The sequence below is a fragment of the Geotrypetes seraphini genome, chromosome 7 (assembly GCF_902459505.1).
Source record: "Geotrypetes seraphini chromosome 7, aGeoSer1.1, whole genome shotgun sequence".
Taxonomy (NCBI): Eukaryota; Metazoa; Chordata; class Amphibia; order Gymnophiona; family Dermophiidae; genus Geotrypetes; species Geotrypetes seraphini.
This window is the reverse complement of record NC_047090.1, coordinates 31694912-31712846: the sequence shown is the minus strand read 5'-3', so window position 1 is coordinate 31712846 and position 17935 is coordinate 31694912. Positions and strand designations below refer to the sequence as shown.

Sequence of the window (17935 nt, the reverse complement as noted above, 5' to 3'; positions counted from 1 at the left end):
ATTCTAGAATCCCAAAGAGTAACAAAAGATTCCGGAACCCCAAGGAGTAGCAATATTCCATGCTACTGATCCAGGGCTAGTAGTGGTTTCCCCCATGTCTTTCTCAATAACAGACGATGGACTTTTCTTCCAGGAATTTGTCCAAACCTTACTTAGAAGAGCTTACAATCTAATATGGACAGACAGACAGGACATCTCAGGGTTGAGGAGTTTCTGGTAGAAGGAACGATATTAGGGTATAGATATCTGATTGTGAGTTAAGAGTTGAAAGCAGCTTCAAAGAAGTGGGCTTTTTGCTTGGATTTGGGTCATGGGCAGCCAATGAATTATTTGGGTGCTGGCCAATATTCTTACCAGTGCATGGATAATGTTCCATATAAATCCCTGTTGCTGTCTTAAGAACATAAGAACTGCCATACTGGGAAAGACCACAGGACCATCAAGCCCAGTATCCTGTTTCCAACAGTGGCCAACATAGATCACAAATACCTGGTAAAATCCCAAAGGGTAAAACTTAGTTTATGCTGCTTCTCCTAGGAATAAGCAATGGATTTCTCCACGTCCATCTTAATAGTGGCCTATGAATTTCTCTTTTAGGAAATTATCCAAACTTTTTTTAATTAATGAGTTCCAGGGTTTAATTACGCATTCAGTGTAATTAATGTTTATCTGGACACATACTAGAACCTGTTTAGTGGACTGAAAGTTGGCGCTACCTGGGTAAGGCCTGATTCTACCCTTAGACCTTTCCAGTACTAATAGGAGAGTGCCACGGTAATCTGTGTTGATATTCAGTAGCACTAAAGAGTACATTTAAAAAGGGCACCAAAATTTATGCTCCTGGATGATGCATGCTAAGTGTGAAGTCTATGGTCCCAATATACAAAAGTCTGCCGTGCACATACGACTGGTTGTAGCCACTGAGAACCCTATGCAAATGCATTACAAGGAGCTCATTACCATTTAAATGAGCTTTCTTTATGATGCACAAAATGGAATGACTACAGTTTTAGCTGTGGGAGCTACTTTCTTCCTTAGATTTCCATGTAAGTGTTTAGTATCCTATGGGAATAATCTATATATATATAATTGGATGGATGGATGGATGTTCCAGTATAACTCCGAAACGCATGAATAGATTTCAACCAAACTTGGTATACTTATCAATTACTATCTGGGAAAAAATACTGTGAGGGTGGTAAGGGGGTGATATATAAAGAATCGTCAAAAAAGACAGATATTGCTTTGACCAATGGTGTGAAATGATGGGGACCAATGGGGAATGATGTCACACAGTCAGCATTATATATGGAAATGTAGCTGTAGTGTGGTGAAGCCTAAACAGAAACTGAAAATGTGTGGGATGTTAATCCTCAAGTGAATGTAAACCAAAACCCAAGGGGATTTATATCCGGGCAATGCCGCAAACAACTTCAACTAGAGTTATGGGGAAAGGGGGCGCGCACGTGGAAGGGAGGAATGGGAAAAGGCGGGGGGCGGGGGGGGGGCAGAGAGGAGGAGAGGTGCCAGCTTCAGGAATGATGTCATACAGTCATTTAACAATATATAAGGAAGTGCAGCTGTGATGTGGTGAAGCCTAAACAGAATGTGAAAACTGAGAATTTGTGTGATGTTAATCCTCAAGAGAATGTTCCTCAAGTGAATGTAAACCAAAACCCAAGGGAACACCGGGCAACAGTACAAACAACTTCAACTAGAGGTATGGGGGAAGGGAGGGGGCGCATATGGAGAGGAGAAATGGGAAGAGGTGGTGGGGCAGAGAGGAGGAGAGGTGCCAGCTTCAGGAATGATAACAGTATATAAAGAAGTGCAGCTGTGGTGTGGTGAAGCCTAAACAGAAAGTGAAAACTGAAAATTTGTGTGATGTTAATTAGAGAATGACACGGGGACCGTTTACCATGGTAAACTGCGGGTCACTGCGGTAATTCCGCAGGAATGGTGACATTTGCAACTGGTTTACCGCAGGAATGGGGACAAGACCTTTCACCGCCCTGCAGGAATGGGGGACAAGACCTTTCACCGCCCCATGGGAATGGGGACAATACCTTTTACCGCCCCGTGGGAGCGGTGAAAAGTCTTACTCCTGTGGTAAAAAAAAAAATTGTGCCCGTGTCAGACTCGGCATCTTCTCCCCAGCTCCTCTTGTGCCTATTTTACCTTCAGGAGCCAGCCATGCCACGATGAAGACAGAAGGAACCTAAAATCAAAGCCTGAGACCAATGTGATTTGAAGAATAAAATTACCAGTCAACAAAAAGAAAAAAAAATAAATTTATTTTATATTTTGTGATTAGAATATTTCAGATTTGAAATATGTATCCTGCTAGAGCTTGTATTAGACATAACTGGGGACCGCAAAGCCAAGCTGTGCTATACTTGGCTCCAATAAGAATCAGAGTATGCTTGGCTAAAGCTCTCCCTTATATTATAGGTTTGCACCAAAATGGATTTGTTTTTTATTATTTATTTTTATTTATTCAATTTTCTATACCATTCTCCCAGGAGAGCTCAGAACGGTTTACATGAATTTATTCAGGTACTCAAGCATTTTTCCCTGTCTGTCCCAGTGGGCTCACAATCTATCTAGTGTACATGGGGCAATGGGGGGATTAAGTGACTTGCCCAGGGTCACAAGGTGTAGCGTGGGTTTGAACCCACAACCCCAGGGTGCTGAGGCTGTAGCTTTAACCACTGTGCCACACTCTCATAGACATGCCTCACATAATACTAGATTGACTCTTCATATGTTGACCTTAACAAAATCCATGGAGGATCCAGCCTTCTCTGTATTTTTGGATGCGGAGAAGGTATTTGATCGTGTAGAATGGACTTTTATGTACCAAGCTATGGACTGGTTTGGGGTGGGTTCTGGATTTATACAAATGATCAAAGCTTTGTATAACTCCCCTTTGGCTAGATTGTATATAAATAATTCTTTTTCAGACAATTTTCATCTGGAGAGGGGAGTTAGGCAGGGATGTCCCTTATTTCCTCTGATATTGTATTGGAACCCTTATTATTAGCTATTCAACAAACAGAGGAGATTCAAGGTATTCCTTATGCTGATAGGGAATACAAAGTTTCTGCATATGCAGATGATATTTTGCTTCATTTGAGGAATCCTGAATCTACTATTCCACAGTTATTGAATTTGATTGAAAGATTTGGAAAATTTTCAGGATATAAAATAAATTGGAATAAATCAGAAATCCTTCCACTTAATATACATTCTCAAAAAGGATTGTTTGACCAGTTCCCTTTTCTTTGGAAAGAAGAGGGTATAAAATATTTAGGAATATGGATTTATAAGACATTGGAAGAAACAATAAAAATAAATGAAAAATCTTTATTGTTAAAGGTTATAGAAATGTGTGAGCAATGGAATCTGTTACATTTATCTTGGTGGGGGAGAGAGTTCAGACAGTGAAAATGATGATTTTGCCTGTGGTATGTTACCAAATGGGAATGTTACCAATTTATTTTCAAGGTTCTTTTTACAAGAAATTGAATAGCATTCTTATCAAATTTGTTTGGGTGGGCAAAACTGCTAGAATAGCTTTAGTATCTCTACAAAAATCAATTATGGAGGGAGGGGTAAATTTTCCAAATTTCTATAGGTATCATCAGGCCTATATTATGCGTCAGGGTATGTACTGGATCCTGCCTGACCTCATGGAACATTATCCAGAATGGTTAATTTTGGAATGGAAAATTATGTCCCCAATGTGTCTGTCTCATATATTGGACATTAAATTGCCTAGTTATGCTAAGGATAATAACATTATTTTGGATACTTGGAAGACCCTGAGATATATAAATAATTTAACTGAAATTCCTATAGAACAGTCTTTGTGTCAATCCCTATGGCTGAACTCCAAGATACAAATAGGCGGGTCTAAAATTGCCTGGAAGGATTGGATGCAAGTAGGCATAAGAACATTAGAGGATGTCATTTTAAATGGAAAATTGCTTGATTTTTCACGGTTGCAACAATCTTTTGGTATTTCAAAATTTCAGTTTTATAAATGGTTGCAACTGAAGCAAGCTATTCGGAAAGGGTTCCCTGAGTGGCGTAATTTAAAAAATTTTTATAGTCTGCAATTCCTCTGTTTTCAGGCAGACATGCTAGGACATCAAGCCGCCAAGTGGTATAAATTAATATCTGAACTTATGAATAAGAAACCCAAAAACGCTCTTAGAGATATTTGGAGCATTGAGATTAAGCAGTATATTTCTGCATCTCAATGGCCACGTATTTGGTCTTGGAGGATGAGGTGTACAGCTTCAACATCTATGAAACAAGCTTGGTTCTTTTTGTTACATCGTTCTTTTTGGACCCCAGTTAGATTGAATAAGTTAGATAATTCTAGATCTAATAGATGCTGGCACTGTCACCTAGACATAGGTAATCAAGATGAAAAGGAATTGGCTAACTCACCTGATCCTTGGGGAGAAGAAGTCTAAAGAGATGGGGCAAATCTACAGATTGATAAATAAATAATGGACATCAGTATGAGCCCTTCGTACATAAACGAACATAGACCTCTGGCTCAGGCGATATCTCAAGAGGTGACCAGCACCAGACCACAGTCTAATTGAGAATTGCCTCATACATCATGTAGTCCATATGTGTCTAAAAATGTAAACTGTATTATACAACCTCCCAAAACTGGATAGACCTTTTCTCACCAAGGAAAAGGGGTTTTTTAATGGGCAACACATACATACTGTCCCTAAATACACACCTTGTGAGAGAAACAACAATAAATATAATAAACACTATAAATATATGTATAAAAGAATATGTGTGGTGTACCAGAGACTATGTGTAAAGTGCGAATGAAAAAAATAAATGCATAAATACTTAATAAATAATTAATAAATAAATAATCATGCAAAATACAAGGTGCTTCATAAAATACAAAGTGTGTAACTAAAATACAACCTAAAGTGCAAATGCAGCCTATAGCACCATGATGAAAGATATCTGGTCAATAAATATCACAAAGATATGTATAAAAATATATATAAAGTGCAAAGCATATACCAGAAAAAGAACATAAGGTGCAAATGCCTATAGCACCGTAATGAAAAATACCTGGTCAATGAATGTCACAAAAATATATATAAAGTGCAGAAAATATAGCAAGAATAAAATATAAAGTGCAAATGCAGTCTATAGCACCAGAAAAACACTTGTACATATAAAGAAGAATATAAATATAAATATAAAGTGCCGATGCAAATCCTACCATTTAGAATATAAGTGCAATTTGTCATTAACTATAGGTTATAAGCACCATAAACACACACTCACACGCACCAAGCAAAAGATAGTAAATAATAAATACTTGACTAGCAAATGCTAGACATTCACACTTGTACCACACAAATACACAAGTACACTCACTCATACACCGGCTTAAATGAAGCCCAATCAAACAATAGTAACTCTGTTTAAGAAATCACTCATGAATATCACCACTCCTTCATCAGGAGCGGAGACGGGTTGAGATAGATATATGTATATAAGGTAAATAAAGAGCCCGACAAAAACTGTTAGGATTGTCGGTGGAAAAAATCCTGCGGTTCCCAGGCGTATAGCAATCAAAAACGCAGGGACCGAAAAAACACCTCTCACAAGGTGTGTATTTAGGGACAGTATGTATGTGTTGCCCATTAAAACCCCCCTTTTCCTTGGTGAGAAAAGGTCTATCCAGTTTTGGGAGGTTGTATAATACAGTTTACATTTTTAGACACATATGGACTACATGATGTATGAGGCAATTCTCAATTAGACTGTGGTCTGGTGCTGGTCACCTCTTGAGATATCGCCTGAGCCAGAGGTCTATGTTCGTTTATGTACGAAGGGCTCATACTGATGTCCATTATTTATTTATCAATCTGTAGATTTGCCCCATCTCTTTAGACTTCTTCTCCCCAAGGATCAGGTGAGTTAGCCAATTCCTTTTCATCTTGATTATCTTTTGGATTTTATTGGCTACGATCCAATTAGGGTTTTTTACCTAGACATAGGAACATTAGATCATTTACTGTTTTATTGCCCTAAGATATTGATTTTCTGGAGATCAATTAGGGGACATATTAATAATATTTTAGAATCTGAGATTCCGTTAACTTATGAAATAGTAATTTGTGGTACCATTTTACATATCAAGGATCCCCTAGATAAATATAAAAGATGTCTTTTATTAATTATGACTAGTACAGCTATACAAATGATTACACGAAACTGGAAAAACTGGGATTGTCTCATCTTTACATTCTGGTGGGCAAGTTTATGTCTAATTTACAAATATGAGAAAAGGAACGCTGATTTATTAGGGAATACAAAAATCTTTAACTTAATTTGGGGCCCATTGTCGTCTTTTGTAGAATTATTATAGGTATGATTTTTGATGTTAGATAAAATGCACATCCAGGGAGGGTGGGAGCGTGGGATGATTATAAGGTCTTTTTATTGATTATTTATACAGATGATAATAGGAAAGAAGGGTGGTATTTTTGAGGTTGATAAATAAGTCTGATTAATCATATATATCACTTATGTTTAAAATATGTATAATATATACTCTGGACATATAATAAATTTTATAATTACTTTAATGATAAAGATTAGGAGGGGTGGGGGATGGTAATGATCTGTATGAATCTTGTAAAAATATGTGTTGTCTAAAGTGTTATATGTATAATCTATGTTGTTTTCACTTATTGAAAGTGTTTTAAAATGAATAAAGATTATTAAAAAAAAAAAAAAAGAATCAGAGTATGAATGGGCCCAGCCACTGACCCTCAAGCTTTGCATTGAAGAATGCTTATGTAGAAGGACTGAGGTTGAGATAGACACTAAAGAATGACACCAGATACTTAGAATATAAGACCATAAGTGTTGCCATACTGGGACAGATCGAAGGTCCATCAAGCCCAATATCCTGTTTCCAGCAGTAGCCAATCCAAAGAGTAGCAACATTCCAGAGCTGAGATTGTGATGTCATAATGCCTCATTCCACCAATGCCTAAGAGCCAACTTCATCAGTGATGTCACAAAGGCTTGATTGTCCTATACTTGGCTCAAATAAGAATCAGAGTATGAATAGGCACAAACACTGACCCTCAAGCCTTGCATTGAAGAATGCTGATGTAGAAGGACTGAGGTTGAGATAGATAGACACTAAAGAATGACACCAGATGGTTAGAACATAAGACCATAAGTGTTGCCATCCTTGGACAGACTGAAGATCCATCAAGCCCAGTATCCTGATTCCTTACTCGTTATTAAGGTCTGTCTGTGTTCCCTCTGTGTGACAAGTTATTTTATTTATTCAATTTTCTATACTGTTCTCCCAGGGGAGTTAAGAACAGTTTACATGAATTTATTCAGGTACTCAAGCATCTTTCCCTGTCTGTCCTGGTGGGCTCACAATCTATCTAATGTACCTGGGGCAATGGGATGATTAAGTGACTTACCCAGGGTCATAAGGAGCAGCATGGGTTTGAACCCACAATATCAGGGGGCTGAGGCCGAAGCTTTAACCACTGCAGCACTCTAGAAATCAAAATGTAGTATAAGGAAGCCAAATATAGGACAATCAAGCCATTGTGACATCACTGATGAGGTTGGCTTTTAGGTACTGGTGGAATGAGGCATTATCACAAACAAAGGAGGAATGACCCCAAAAAATCCAAGAGAAACCAAAAAAGCACTGTGGAGAGACGATGATCCTGAAATGGACTTGAACTTTTATTGCATATTTGGAGCTTTCTTTCTCTATTAAAGTCCATTTCAGGATCATCATCTCTCCACAGTGCTTTTTTGGTTTCTCTTGGAATGAGGCATTATGACATCACAATACCAGCTCTGGTTATCAGAGGCTGAAACTTTACACATTATTTATTCAATTTTCTATACCGTTCTCCTAAAGGAGCTCAAAAACAGTTTACATAAATTTATTCAGGTGCTCAAACATTTTCCTTGTCTGTCCCAGTGGGCTCACAACCTATTTAATGTACCTGGGGCAAGGGGGGATTAAGTGACTTGCCCAGGGTAACAGGAAGCAGTGTGGGTTTGAACCCAGAACCTCAGGGTGCTCAGGCTATAGTGTTAACCACTGCACCACACTCTCCCACCCTATGTTGATATAAAGGATAAAGTGCCTGTTATACCACCTTTCTGCAGCAGAACAAAAGGGGATTCATATTCAATGCAGATACTGCCTTAGTCCCTGCATGTAAGCTTTTGTACCAGGGGAAGATTCAGTGAATTGCACAGAGCCACAATGGACTACAGCTGGAATTGAATCCAGTTTCCTAGGTTTTCATCTCACTGTACTGTGTAGCTCACTCGCTCGATGTTTAGTGTCTAAGGATCAATAGCAAACCAGCTTGTTCTAGTTTCCCTGTATCAGGTGTATTGGTATTCAAGGGCCAAGTGTAATATTTACAGTGCATTCTGAGTGTAGGAGAACGGGTACAAGTGGATCAATTTTTCACTCAGTCAAAAATGACAAAGACTAGGGGACACTCGATGAAGTTACAGGGAAATACTTTTAAAAACAATAGGAAGGTATTTGAATCAACTATTACAGAAAATTCTGAAAGAGCGACCTTACTGGTGTCCTTTGTATTCGAACAGGATGTTAACAATATTTTTAGGCTGTTTTTTTCATAATTCTCAAAAGCTGTATTATGGGGAAAAAATTTGGATATTTCCAGATGTGACTAAACAAACTCAAGACCGTAGGAAATTATTTCTTGCATTGAAATCAGATGTAATTTCTTTGGGAGATTCATTCCTATTATCCTATCCTTGTAAGTGTTTGGTAAAATATTTAGGTGTAAAATATATTTTCTTTACCCCAGAACAGCTTAAACATTTGTAGATATGAAGAAACTGGTAACTTGAAGTGTTTATTGTCACAGAACAGATATCATAAGAAAGCAGGATATCCTGTTAAGTCTTTGTGATTAATTATATTTTGAATTGATAATCTCCTTGATATTTTCCTGGATTTGCTTATTTGTTGTGGTCTAAGGAAGATGTAATTTCTTTTTCCTTATAATATTTGTTCTCTGTATTTCTGTAACAAGAGTTCTTTTTGTAAAAATTTCACAATTGTATAAAAAAAAAAAAACCCCTAAAAAAAATACCAATAGGAAGAAATATTTTTTTCACTCAGAGAATAGTTAAGATCTGGAACACGTTGCCAGAGGTCATGGTAAGAGCGGATAGCGTAGCTGGTTTTAAGAAAAGTTTGGACAAGTTCCTGGAGGAAAAGTCCATAGTTTGTTATATAGAAAGACATGGGGGAAGCCACTGCCTGCCCTGGATCGGTAGCATGGAATGTTGCTACTCTCTGGGGTTCCGGAATCTTTTGTTACTCCGTGGGGTTCCGGAATCTTGCTATTCTTTGAGATGCTGGAATGTTGCTACTATTTGGGTTTGGGCCAGGTACTAGGGACCTGGATCGGCCACCGTGAGAGCAGGCTACTGGGCTAGATGGACCATTGGTCTGACCCAGTAAGGTTAAATGCTTTTTAATATACCACTTTTTGTAACTGGTAGGATAATGTGTTTACATATATATATATATATTTTTTTTTTTTTTTTTTTCCAGTCAGGTACTCTGAGTATTTTCCCTATCTGTCACAGCAAGCTCACAATCTAACTATGATTAATTTTATGGGGAGAGCTCATAGCTTGTGTGTTACAAGCTTGTAGTTCAGGCTTTACCCAGAAGATTCTCAGAGTTGCCAAATTGTTCCAATCTAACAGGATGATTTTAAGTTACTTCTGGTTTTGTGATGATTTCTGGCACCTGCAGCCTTGATTCCAATGGGCAGAATCAGGAACTATAAATCCCACCCAGTTCTGGGGTGTGAGCTCAACAGCATGATTGGCCACAAGGTCTCATTTCCCTCCTGAAACTGGGTAACTTGCATTTCGTGATATTGTCTAATCTTGTATGGGATCCAGATTATGATCATATTAATCTACTACTACTATTAATTATTTCTGTAGCGCTACCAGACGTACACAGCGCTGTACAGAGTCACAAGGAAGACAGTCCCTGCTCGAAAGAGCTTACAATCTAAACAGGTAAGGCAGACAAACAGGATGGCATGGATACAAAGGGAACAGTTAATCTGCTGGCTGGGGTGGTGGGTAGTGGGGAATAGGGTTATGGATTGAAATCTGTGCAATATTTGCAATGTTACCAGCCTGTGGAGAGCAATATTTGCAAAAAATATACCAGAGAAAAAGCCTCAAAATTGCAACAACAGCACAAATACCCACCGCTGTGCACAGGAAAAGTCTAAGGGCTGCTTTTACGAAGGTGCGCTAGCGTTTTTAGCGCACGCACCGGATTAGTGTACGCTATAGCGCGCACTAGCCGAAAAACTACCGCCTGCTCAAGAGGAGGCGGTAGCGGCCAGTGCGCGTTAAGGCCCTAACTTGCCTTCGTAAAAGGATCCCTAAATCTGTAATTTTTACTTAGCACAAAAAAATTCAGGCGTCTCATTGTCCAGCGCTGATTCCTCTCAGAGCTTTCAAAAATCTCGCCACGTCAACTTTTACAAAAAAAACTCCAGAACGTTAATCTCTTCAATCTCCAGCGCTGACCCAATCGCACCACCTATCTTGTTTGTTGCATCACCTAAAACATACTCCGACAAGAGCCTTGTTTCGCCAAGCTATGACTGCATCAGGGAAAATTCTCACAGATCACTCTGCTTGTCTCACGTATAAGAATGTGTTGAATGATGCTGTCAGTTACAATAATAGTTTTACTAGGTAACTAAGACCAGAAACTTAAAGGCCAAACAGCCCATCTGAGGGATTCTCTATGGCTAAAGATGCTCTTTCAGCTGATTTCATGGTGTGGGGGGGGGGTTTGAAAATGTCACTTTGGCTTGTCTCCATCCCCCTTCCACCATATCTAGCTTGCCTCCTTGGCACCTCAAATATTTCTGGTGTGTGAAAGGCAGATTCTCTCTAAGTAGACAGGTTAATATTAAAATTTTCAATTTTGCTTGACACATTGGGAAATTCCTCGATTTTCTTCTGGATTAAATCAATAACATCTTTTCTACCCGGTTGTTCATTCTCCATGTGCTGCATTCTTGGGATGCTTCCCTTCCTGTAGTATTAAAGATACTAGGTGGTGGTCTGACACCTTCCTCGGTAATGTCGTGCATTCTAGTGTGTGAATCTTAAGGGTGAGGGAGCATAAGAAGAAATCAAGACAATTCTAGGAGTTATACCTTGGTGAGAAAAAATATATATATAGTCTGCATTCAGGATGCGTAGCTCTCCAGATAATCTTCTAGCTGAGGCATGTCTCCATAAGAAAGTTGAACACCTGATTCTTCCAGCCCTCTACGCACAGATTCCAATTGATCAACGTTATTTTTCAAGCAGACATTTCAGACCCACCCATAATAACTGGTAAGTTCCCAAAATCTAAACATTTATGACTGAGCATTGCAAGAAACCAATTCGATTCTCATTTAGATTCATCCACATTTATTAACGTAAGAATTGCCGCTGCTGGGTCAGACCAGGGCCGCCATCAGGGCAGTACTACCAGTCCTGCATTCAGGGGCCCGGAGCTGACAGGGGGCCCGGGCCAGTAGCGTACCTAGGGGGGGGGGGGGCGCCCCGGGTGCACAGGAGAGCTGAACGGGGACGATGGGGGACCCGCGGGGTTAAATATAACTCGAGCCGCGAGGCTCGTCTTCTACTCCGACTGCCCTGCCGCTCACACAGCCGATCGGAAATCTTCCCCGACGTCAGCGGTGACGTCGAAGGGAGGGCTTAAGCAAAGCCCGCCCTCCGACGTCAGCGCTGAAGTCGGGGAAGACTTCTGGTCGGCTATGTGTGCGCGGCGAGACAGGCAGGAAATAGAAGAAGGGGGGGGGGGATCAGGGGGGGGAAGGTGTGCGTGGGGGGCCCAATAGGATTGCTCAGTAAGGGGCCCAGAAATTTCTGATGGCGGCCCTGGGTCAGACCAGTGGTCCATCGTGCCCAGCAGTCCGCTCACGCGGCAGCCCCCAAGGTCAAAGGCCAGTGCTCTAAATGAGCCCAGCCTCACCTGCGTACTTTCCAGTTGTACCTCTGCTTTTTGAAGTGTATAGGGGATGGGAAAACATAACCCACCCAATTACATTACATTACATTACATTAGTGATTTCTATTCCGCTTATACCTTGCGGTTCAAAGCGGATTACATAAGAAGAAGCTGGACATTTCCAGGAGGGTACGTGACATTTAGGGTAAGACATAGTTACAGAATGAGTATAGACTTGGTAACATTGGATGAGAGCAGTTATATTACATTACATATCAAATCTTTTTCCAGGCGTTGGTAGGTAATAAATCGGTAGGAAGAATTTGGTTTTTTATTTCACCCATTGTGTTCAGCTTGGGACAATTGAATCTCCTGCAAAAGCACCACCTGTGTCTTCATCCTTTTAAGGACTCTTGTCCATTTTATTGGGCTGTTTAAGAACATATGAATTGCCGCTGCTGGGTCAGACCAGTGGTCCATCGTGACCAGCAGTCCGCTCATGCGGCGGCCCGTAGGTCAAAGGAACTTGTCTAACTTTGTCTTGATGTTGAAAGTGACAATATGCAGATGTACCCCATCATTATGGATTCCACTGAAGCGTACTCTAAATCAGTGATTCCCAACCCTGTCCTGGAGGAACACCAGGCCAATCGGGTTTTCAGGCTAGCCCTAATGAATATGCATGAAGCAAATTTGCATGCCTATCACTTCCATCATATGCAAATCTCTCTCATGCATATTCATTAGGGCTAGCCTGAAAACCCGATTGGCCTGGTGTTCCTCCAGGACAGGGTTGGGAACCACTGCTCTAAATCATCTGGATGTAAGCACAGCTTTAGCACCAGTGTCCTCACAGACTTACCAGAGGCCGGAAACCCATATGGCTCCCTTCCAGCCCTAATGGAACTCCTTTCATGCATTTGGCTGCCAGAGCTTTTATTAAGTTGAACTTTCCCAACCAAACAGCCATAACAATAAAAAGTAACAACTACCCCAGCCCCCAAGCAAGCTGCTCTCAACACCTTCTCATCCAAACCCTTCCTTCCCTTCTGAAAGCCAACTTTCCCATGAAAAGTTCTCAGTCCAACTAAGAAGAGAATGACGTGGACATGGTTCTATCAATGATCTGAAACAATGTCAAAACAGAGAATTGGGTTTCTGCAAATTGGCATTTAACGAAATGAGATAACATTCTTTACAGCTACAGTGGCAAAATAAGGCTCAGAATTTAGGAAGTTGGTGGGTTGGGCTGAGAACTTTTCAGCACCCCCTCATATGTAATATAAGTGAGCTAAGTATAGGACAATCAAGCTATTGTGACATCAATGATGAGGCTGGCTCTTATTGGTGGCATGAGGTACTATGACATCACAGTATCAGCTTTGGTTACCAAACTCTTCACACTAGGAGGGGGTCTGAAAAGTTCTCAGCCCAACCAAAAAGAGAATGACAAGGATATGGTTCAATTAATGATCTGAAACAATGTCAAAACAGAGAATTTTGTTTCTGCAAATTGGCACTTAATGAAATAAGATAACACTCTTTTTAGCTTCAGTGGCAAAATAACACTCAGAATTTAGGAAGCTGGTTGGTTGGGCTGAGAACTTTTCAGCACCCCCTTGTACTTGACAGATGAGTTTTGACGCCCCTACATTATATATATAAACTTTATTTATATTGGCACGCATGGGATATTGAAGGCTACACATTCCCAAACTGATACGCATGAGAAAAACACAAAAAATGGCCACAACCAAAAAAGTGAGCAGTATTGCAATTATTTTGTACTTTTATTACAATAAAAATATGGCATACAGAATCTGTCATCATGAGCCAAAGAAAAGTTTGTGAAGGTTAGGAACAGAAAATGTTTTTTTTTGTGATTCAAATGATTTATTTGGTCAACACAATTATCTACGTATGTTCTTGATGTATGAATTACTTATACACATCTTTTTTTTCTTTTTTTTTTTCTTTTTTTTTTACTAAACTTGTATACAAACTGGGTTTATTTTTTTTATAACAAAAAACTATTGGACGTTAGCAGAAAAAAAAATACATATTATCCTCTAAGTGCCTGTGCTAAGTAGTTACATTCAAGATTGAATCTTGAAGTAGATAGTTCTAAACCTCCAGGGCTTGATTTAAGATCAAAGGAGCTAATTCTGTCCAAGAATACATAGTACATTATTAGTGCCTAGTAGTATATTTTTAAAATTCCTTCTTATGTGTGGTTAGTAGCAAACAGTGACTGTAAGATTCGTTTTAACATCAAAGTCTGACAAATATTTAGTTTGAATCTGTAGAAAGCAGTAGGATCTGGGAATGGATTAACAGAAAGAAACTACAGGAAACATGCAGAAGATGAAATCTTGAAATGCCATTAGACACAATGAATTATTAGGGTAATTTTCTCAACTGTTCAAAAATATTTAGACTTTTAAAATTTACAGTAGCAACGACAATAAGTTTCCTTTGCACTCAGGGTCCTTCAAGTCCTTCCATTGTAGACTGCTATGGACTTAAGGGCAAATTCTATAAGCAACGCCCAAAAGGTAGGCGCCGATATAGGCACCGTTCGGCGCGATTCAAGCACAATTGGGTGCTGTTTAGTGAATCACGCTGAGCAGCTCCTATTTCGAAGGCGCCCGGTAAATAGGCCAGCTCTAGGCACAACTAAAAGGTGGGGCACCCATGCGAACGCTTAAGCACGCTTAAGAGCAGCGGTTCTGTCAGAAGGCGCCTAACACGTAGCCACGCCCACGCCTAACATGCATAGCGCCTAATTTTTTGAAGGCCGCCTAAATTTTTAGAGGCGCCTTGTTACAGAATCACGCTTTCCTTGATAGGCGCCTATGTTTCAATCAGTGCTGATTTAAAAGCTTAATTGGGCTCGTTCAATTTAGCTAGGCGCCTATCTAGTTGGGCACCTCTAAAATAGGTACCTAACTAGGCGCTGGTTACAGAATTTGGGCCTTAATCCTTCCCCTTTCCTTCCCTTGATAGAACTTAGATTGTTCAAAGGAATGTGAATCCCTTCTGACCTAGTCACCTCTATTTAACTGAATCCTGATACATATACGGTATTCTAACCCTCAAATCTATAGCTGCAAGTAGTGGATCATAAGGCACTTGCATACAACTAGAAGCTTCTCTAAAATATAATTGAGATAAATCACAGCCAATTAAGAAGCAGGGCCGGATTTGTCTTCTTGGAGTCCTTAGGCACATGGGTAAGGGTGTTTCCAGAGCATGCCCCATGTTGAAAGAGGCACTTTCTCTCCTAAGAATCCGTTCTTTCAAATGCTGTACAGTCTGAATGGCAACAGACTGTTGAACCTTTCACCTTAAGGTAAAGGAGTGAGCTTTGAATACTACTAGTTCTTCCTTATATCTTTAAGGAGGCAGGTTAGATAGGATGCTTCTGGTCATTCTGAGTGTGCTTCGAAGAAATTATCACAGAAACAGAGTTCCTCTTCCAATCTAGTGGCCCTAAGCTGCTGTTTATTGTACCTAATGGGAAATCCAGATCTTCTAAAAGTAGTCTTCTGCCTCTAATTGAAGCTAACCTACCAACTTCCGAAAAGGTTCCTTAATGGCTTTTGTTTAAATGTAAACCTTTTCACCAGAGATCTGTGTCACAAATGACTTAATCAAATGGGTAGCAAACTGAACGGACTTAGAATCATTAACATCATTGTCTGTATTAGATCACAGCAAACTCACTAACTGTAGCTTACCTAACTCCATGCGCAAATTTCTTGAGGACTCTAACATGCATAAGGGAACTGCCTATGGTTGCCATGGTTAGAGGTACCATTTAGTATTCATCAATTTAAGGCATATACTCTACAGTAAAAATTTCAATACTTGACTTTTATAATTATCAACAATACTAACCGGCTTTGACAACAAGGGTTTTGTACAGCATCTAAAGTACAATTGGACATCGTCCAGAAGAGTTTACTTATAATTTCCCAGCTGTATTGCAGAGCGTTCGTAGATGCAACGGAAAGTCGATGGTTGGATTTCCCAGTATTGTACGGGGTTGCTAAATAGACTCACACCAGAGTACGAGGCCTTCTTTGTATTGTAACCAGGAGGGCAAAAGTCGTTGGAATTCACAGCCGCAATTTTATTGCTATGAAGATAGACAATCTGCAATATAATTAAAGTTATAATAAGACAAAAGTATTCCGACAAGGATTTGCCATTGGTTGTCTAATAATCATCTTCAGTACCATGTTTGCCAGCATGTATATTTGTAAATCACTGCTCCAATTGCATGTGCTGGCAAGCATACATGTGCTCCTCTTGAGTATTCTAGAAAAGACTAAATAACGCTAGACTTGAAGACATTCCAATCTGGACATCTCAAGTCTCTACATTCTTTGTAAAATGGTGCTCCATGTAATTTACTAATAGGTTAAGAACATTAATCAACAAGAAATTTAAAAAAGATCAAGTTGCTAATTCAAGTGATATACAATTAAGAAAAGAAAAAACAAAACATTTCTAGAAGAAAAAATAAGGAAATTTCAGTACTGACAGAGAACACAGATACTGGTACTAATGATTATTCCTCTGATCTAGCCTGCCCTTCTGGAAACGAGAATAAATATGTATTGGGAAAAATTTCCATGCCTAGTTTCACACCAGCTCAAAGGTATGCATAGTTTTCACAGACTTGGTTGATTTAGTCTGGGTAACTATACATTATTTTGTTCTGAGCTTTAATAATTTTTAAGATAAAAGCTAAATTGTAGATTCCTTTTTTTAGACAGTTTAGATCTTAAAAGAGCAAAGCTTACTCACTTAGTTTCCATAGATAAAAGCCATTTATAGTTTTACAATTTTTAAACTTGAACTTTCTGCTAGAGATAGTCTCTGACAGGCATAGCAGGGTCTAGCTTAGTCTTTATTCCCACCCACCCCTAGCTCATTTCTTTACTTTACTTTAATTTTTAGTCATTTATTCTAATTAGGACAATAGGAGAACTGTTTATTACATTTCATATATATATTTCATTACTTGTTAAGAATCAAACACTAAATAAAGCATGCAATATAATCCTAAGGCTCTCTGTACTAGTCTAATATTCATAGAACCATAATAGGGGTTAATTAATCAGCTCAAAAATAGGATGTTGACAGTAGTCCAGCAGCAAAAGGGGTGAGCCCATTCCCTTACGGCTAGAGTTGCAGACTCGGAGGAGCTGAAGGAGACAGAGAGGTACACAGAGGAGACCTATAGGGACATTGTAGAGAAGTTCCACCTCCAGTCTAGCAGTCCCTGTGCTGCCCTGGAGGAGCGATGTCTCCTAAAAGAAGAGCATCACCCTGGTGAAGTAGGAAATAATCCTGTAGCCAGGACCTGCCCACCAGGGGATGCAATATCCTCTCACACTGAGGATGTGTATCCAGGGGCTTCTGCCCAGGAGGGAACAGCTGTTATAGTTGGTGATTTGACAGTTAGGCATGTAGATAGCTAGGTGGCTGCTGGGCGTCACGTGACAATCACCTGGTCATATGCCTGCCTGGTGCAAAGATTTCAGACCTCATGTGTCATTTAGGATTTTAGATAGTGTTGGGGAGGAGCCTGTTGTCTTGGTGCATGTAGGTACCAATGACATAGGAAAATATGGGAGGGAGGTTCTTGAAGCCAAATTTACGCTCTTAAGTAGAAAACTGAAATCCAAAACCTCCAGGATAGCATTTTCAGAAATGTTCCCCATTCCATATGCAGGACCCAAGAGGCAGGCAGACCTCCGAAGTCTCAATACTTGGTTGAGACAATGGTACAGAGATGAGGGATTTAGACTTGTT

The 17935-nt window shown here is 39.7% G+C and overlaps 1 protein-coding gene across 1 annotated transcript in view; it reads right to left on the bottom strand.

Moving 5' to 3' along the window:
- Window positions 1-14985: 14985 nt before the first annotated feature.
- DCN (decorin) overlaps window positions 14986-17935 on the bottom strand; it is a 75377-nt gene continuing 72427 nt past the window's right edge. Inside the window, exon 8 of the mRNA XM_033951777.1 lies at window positions 14986-16267. Within this exon, the coding sequence (XP_033807668.1) occupies window positions 16073-16267 (195 nt within the window). The 3' untranslated portion in view covers window positions 14986-16072. The remainder of the gene's footprint in view (window positions 16268-17935) is intronic.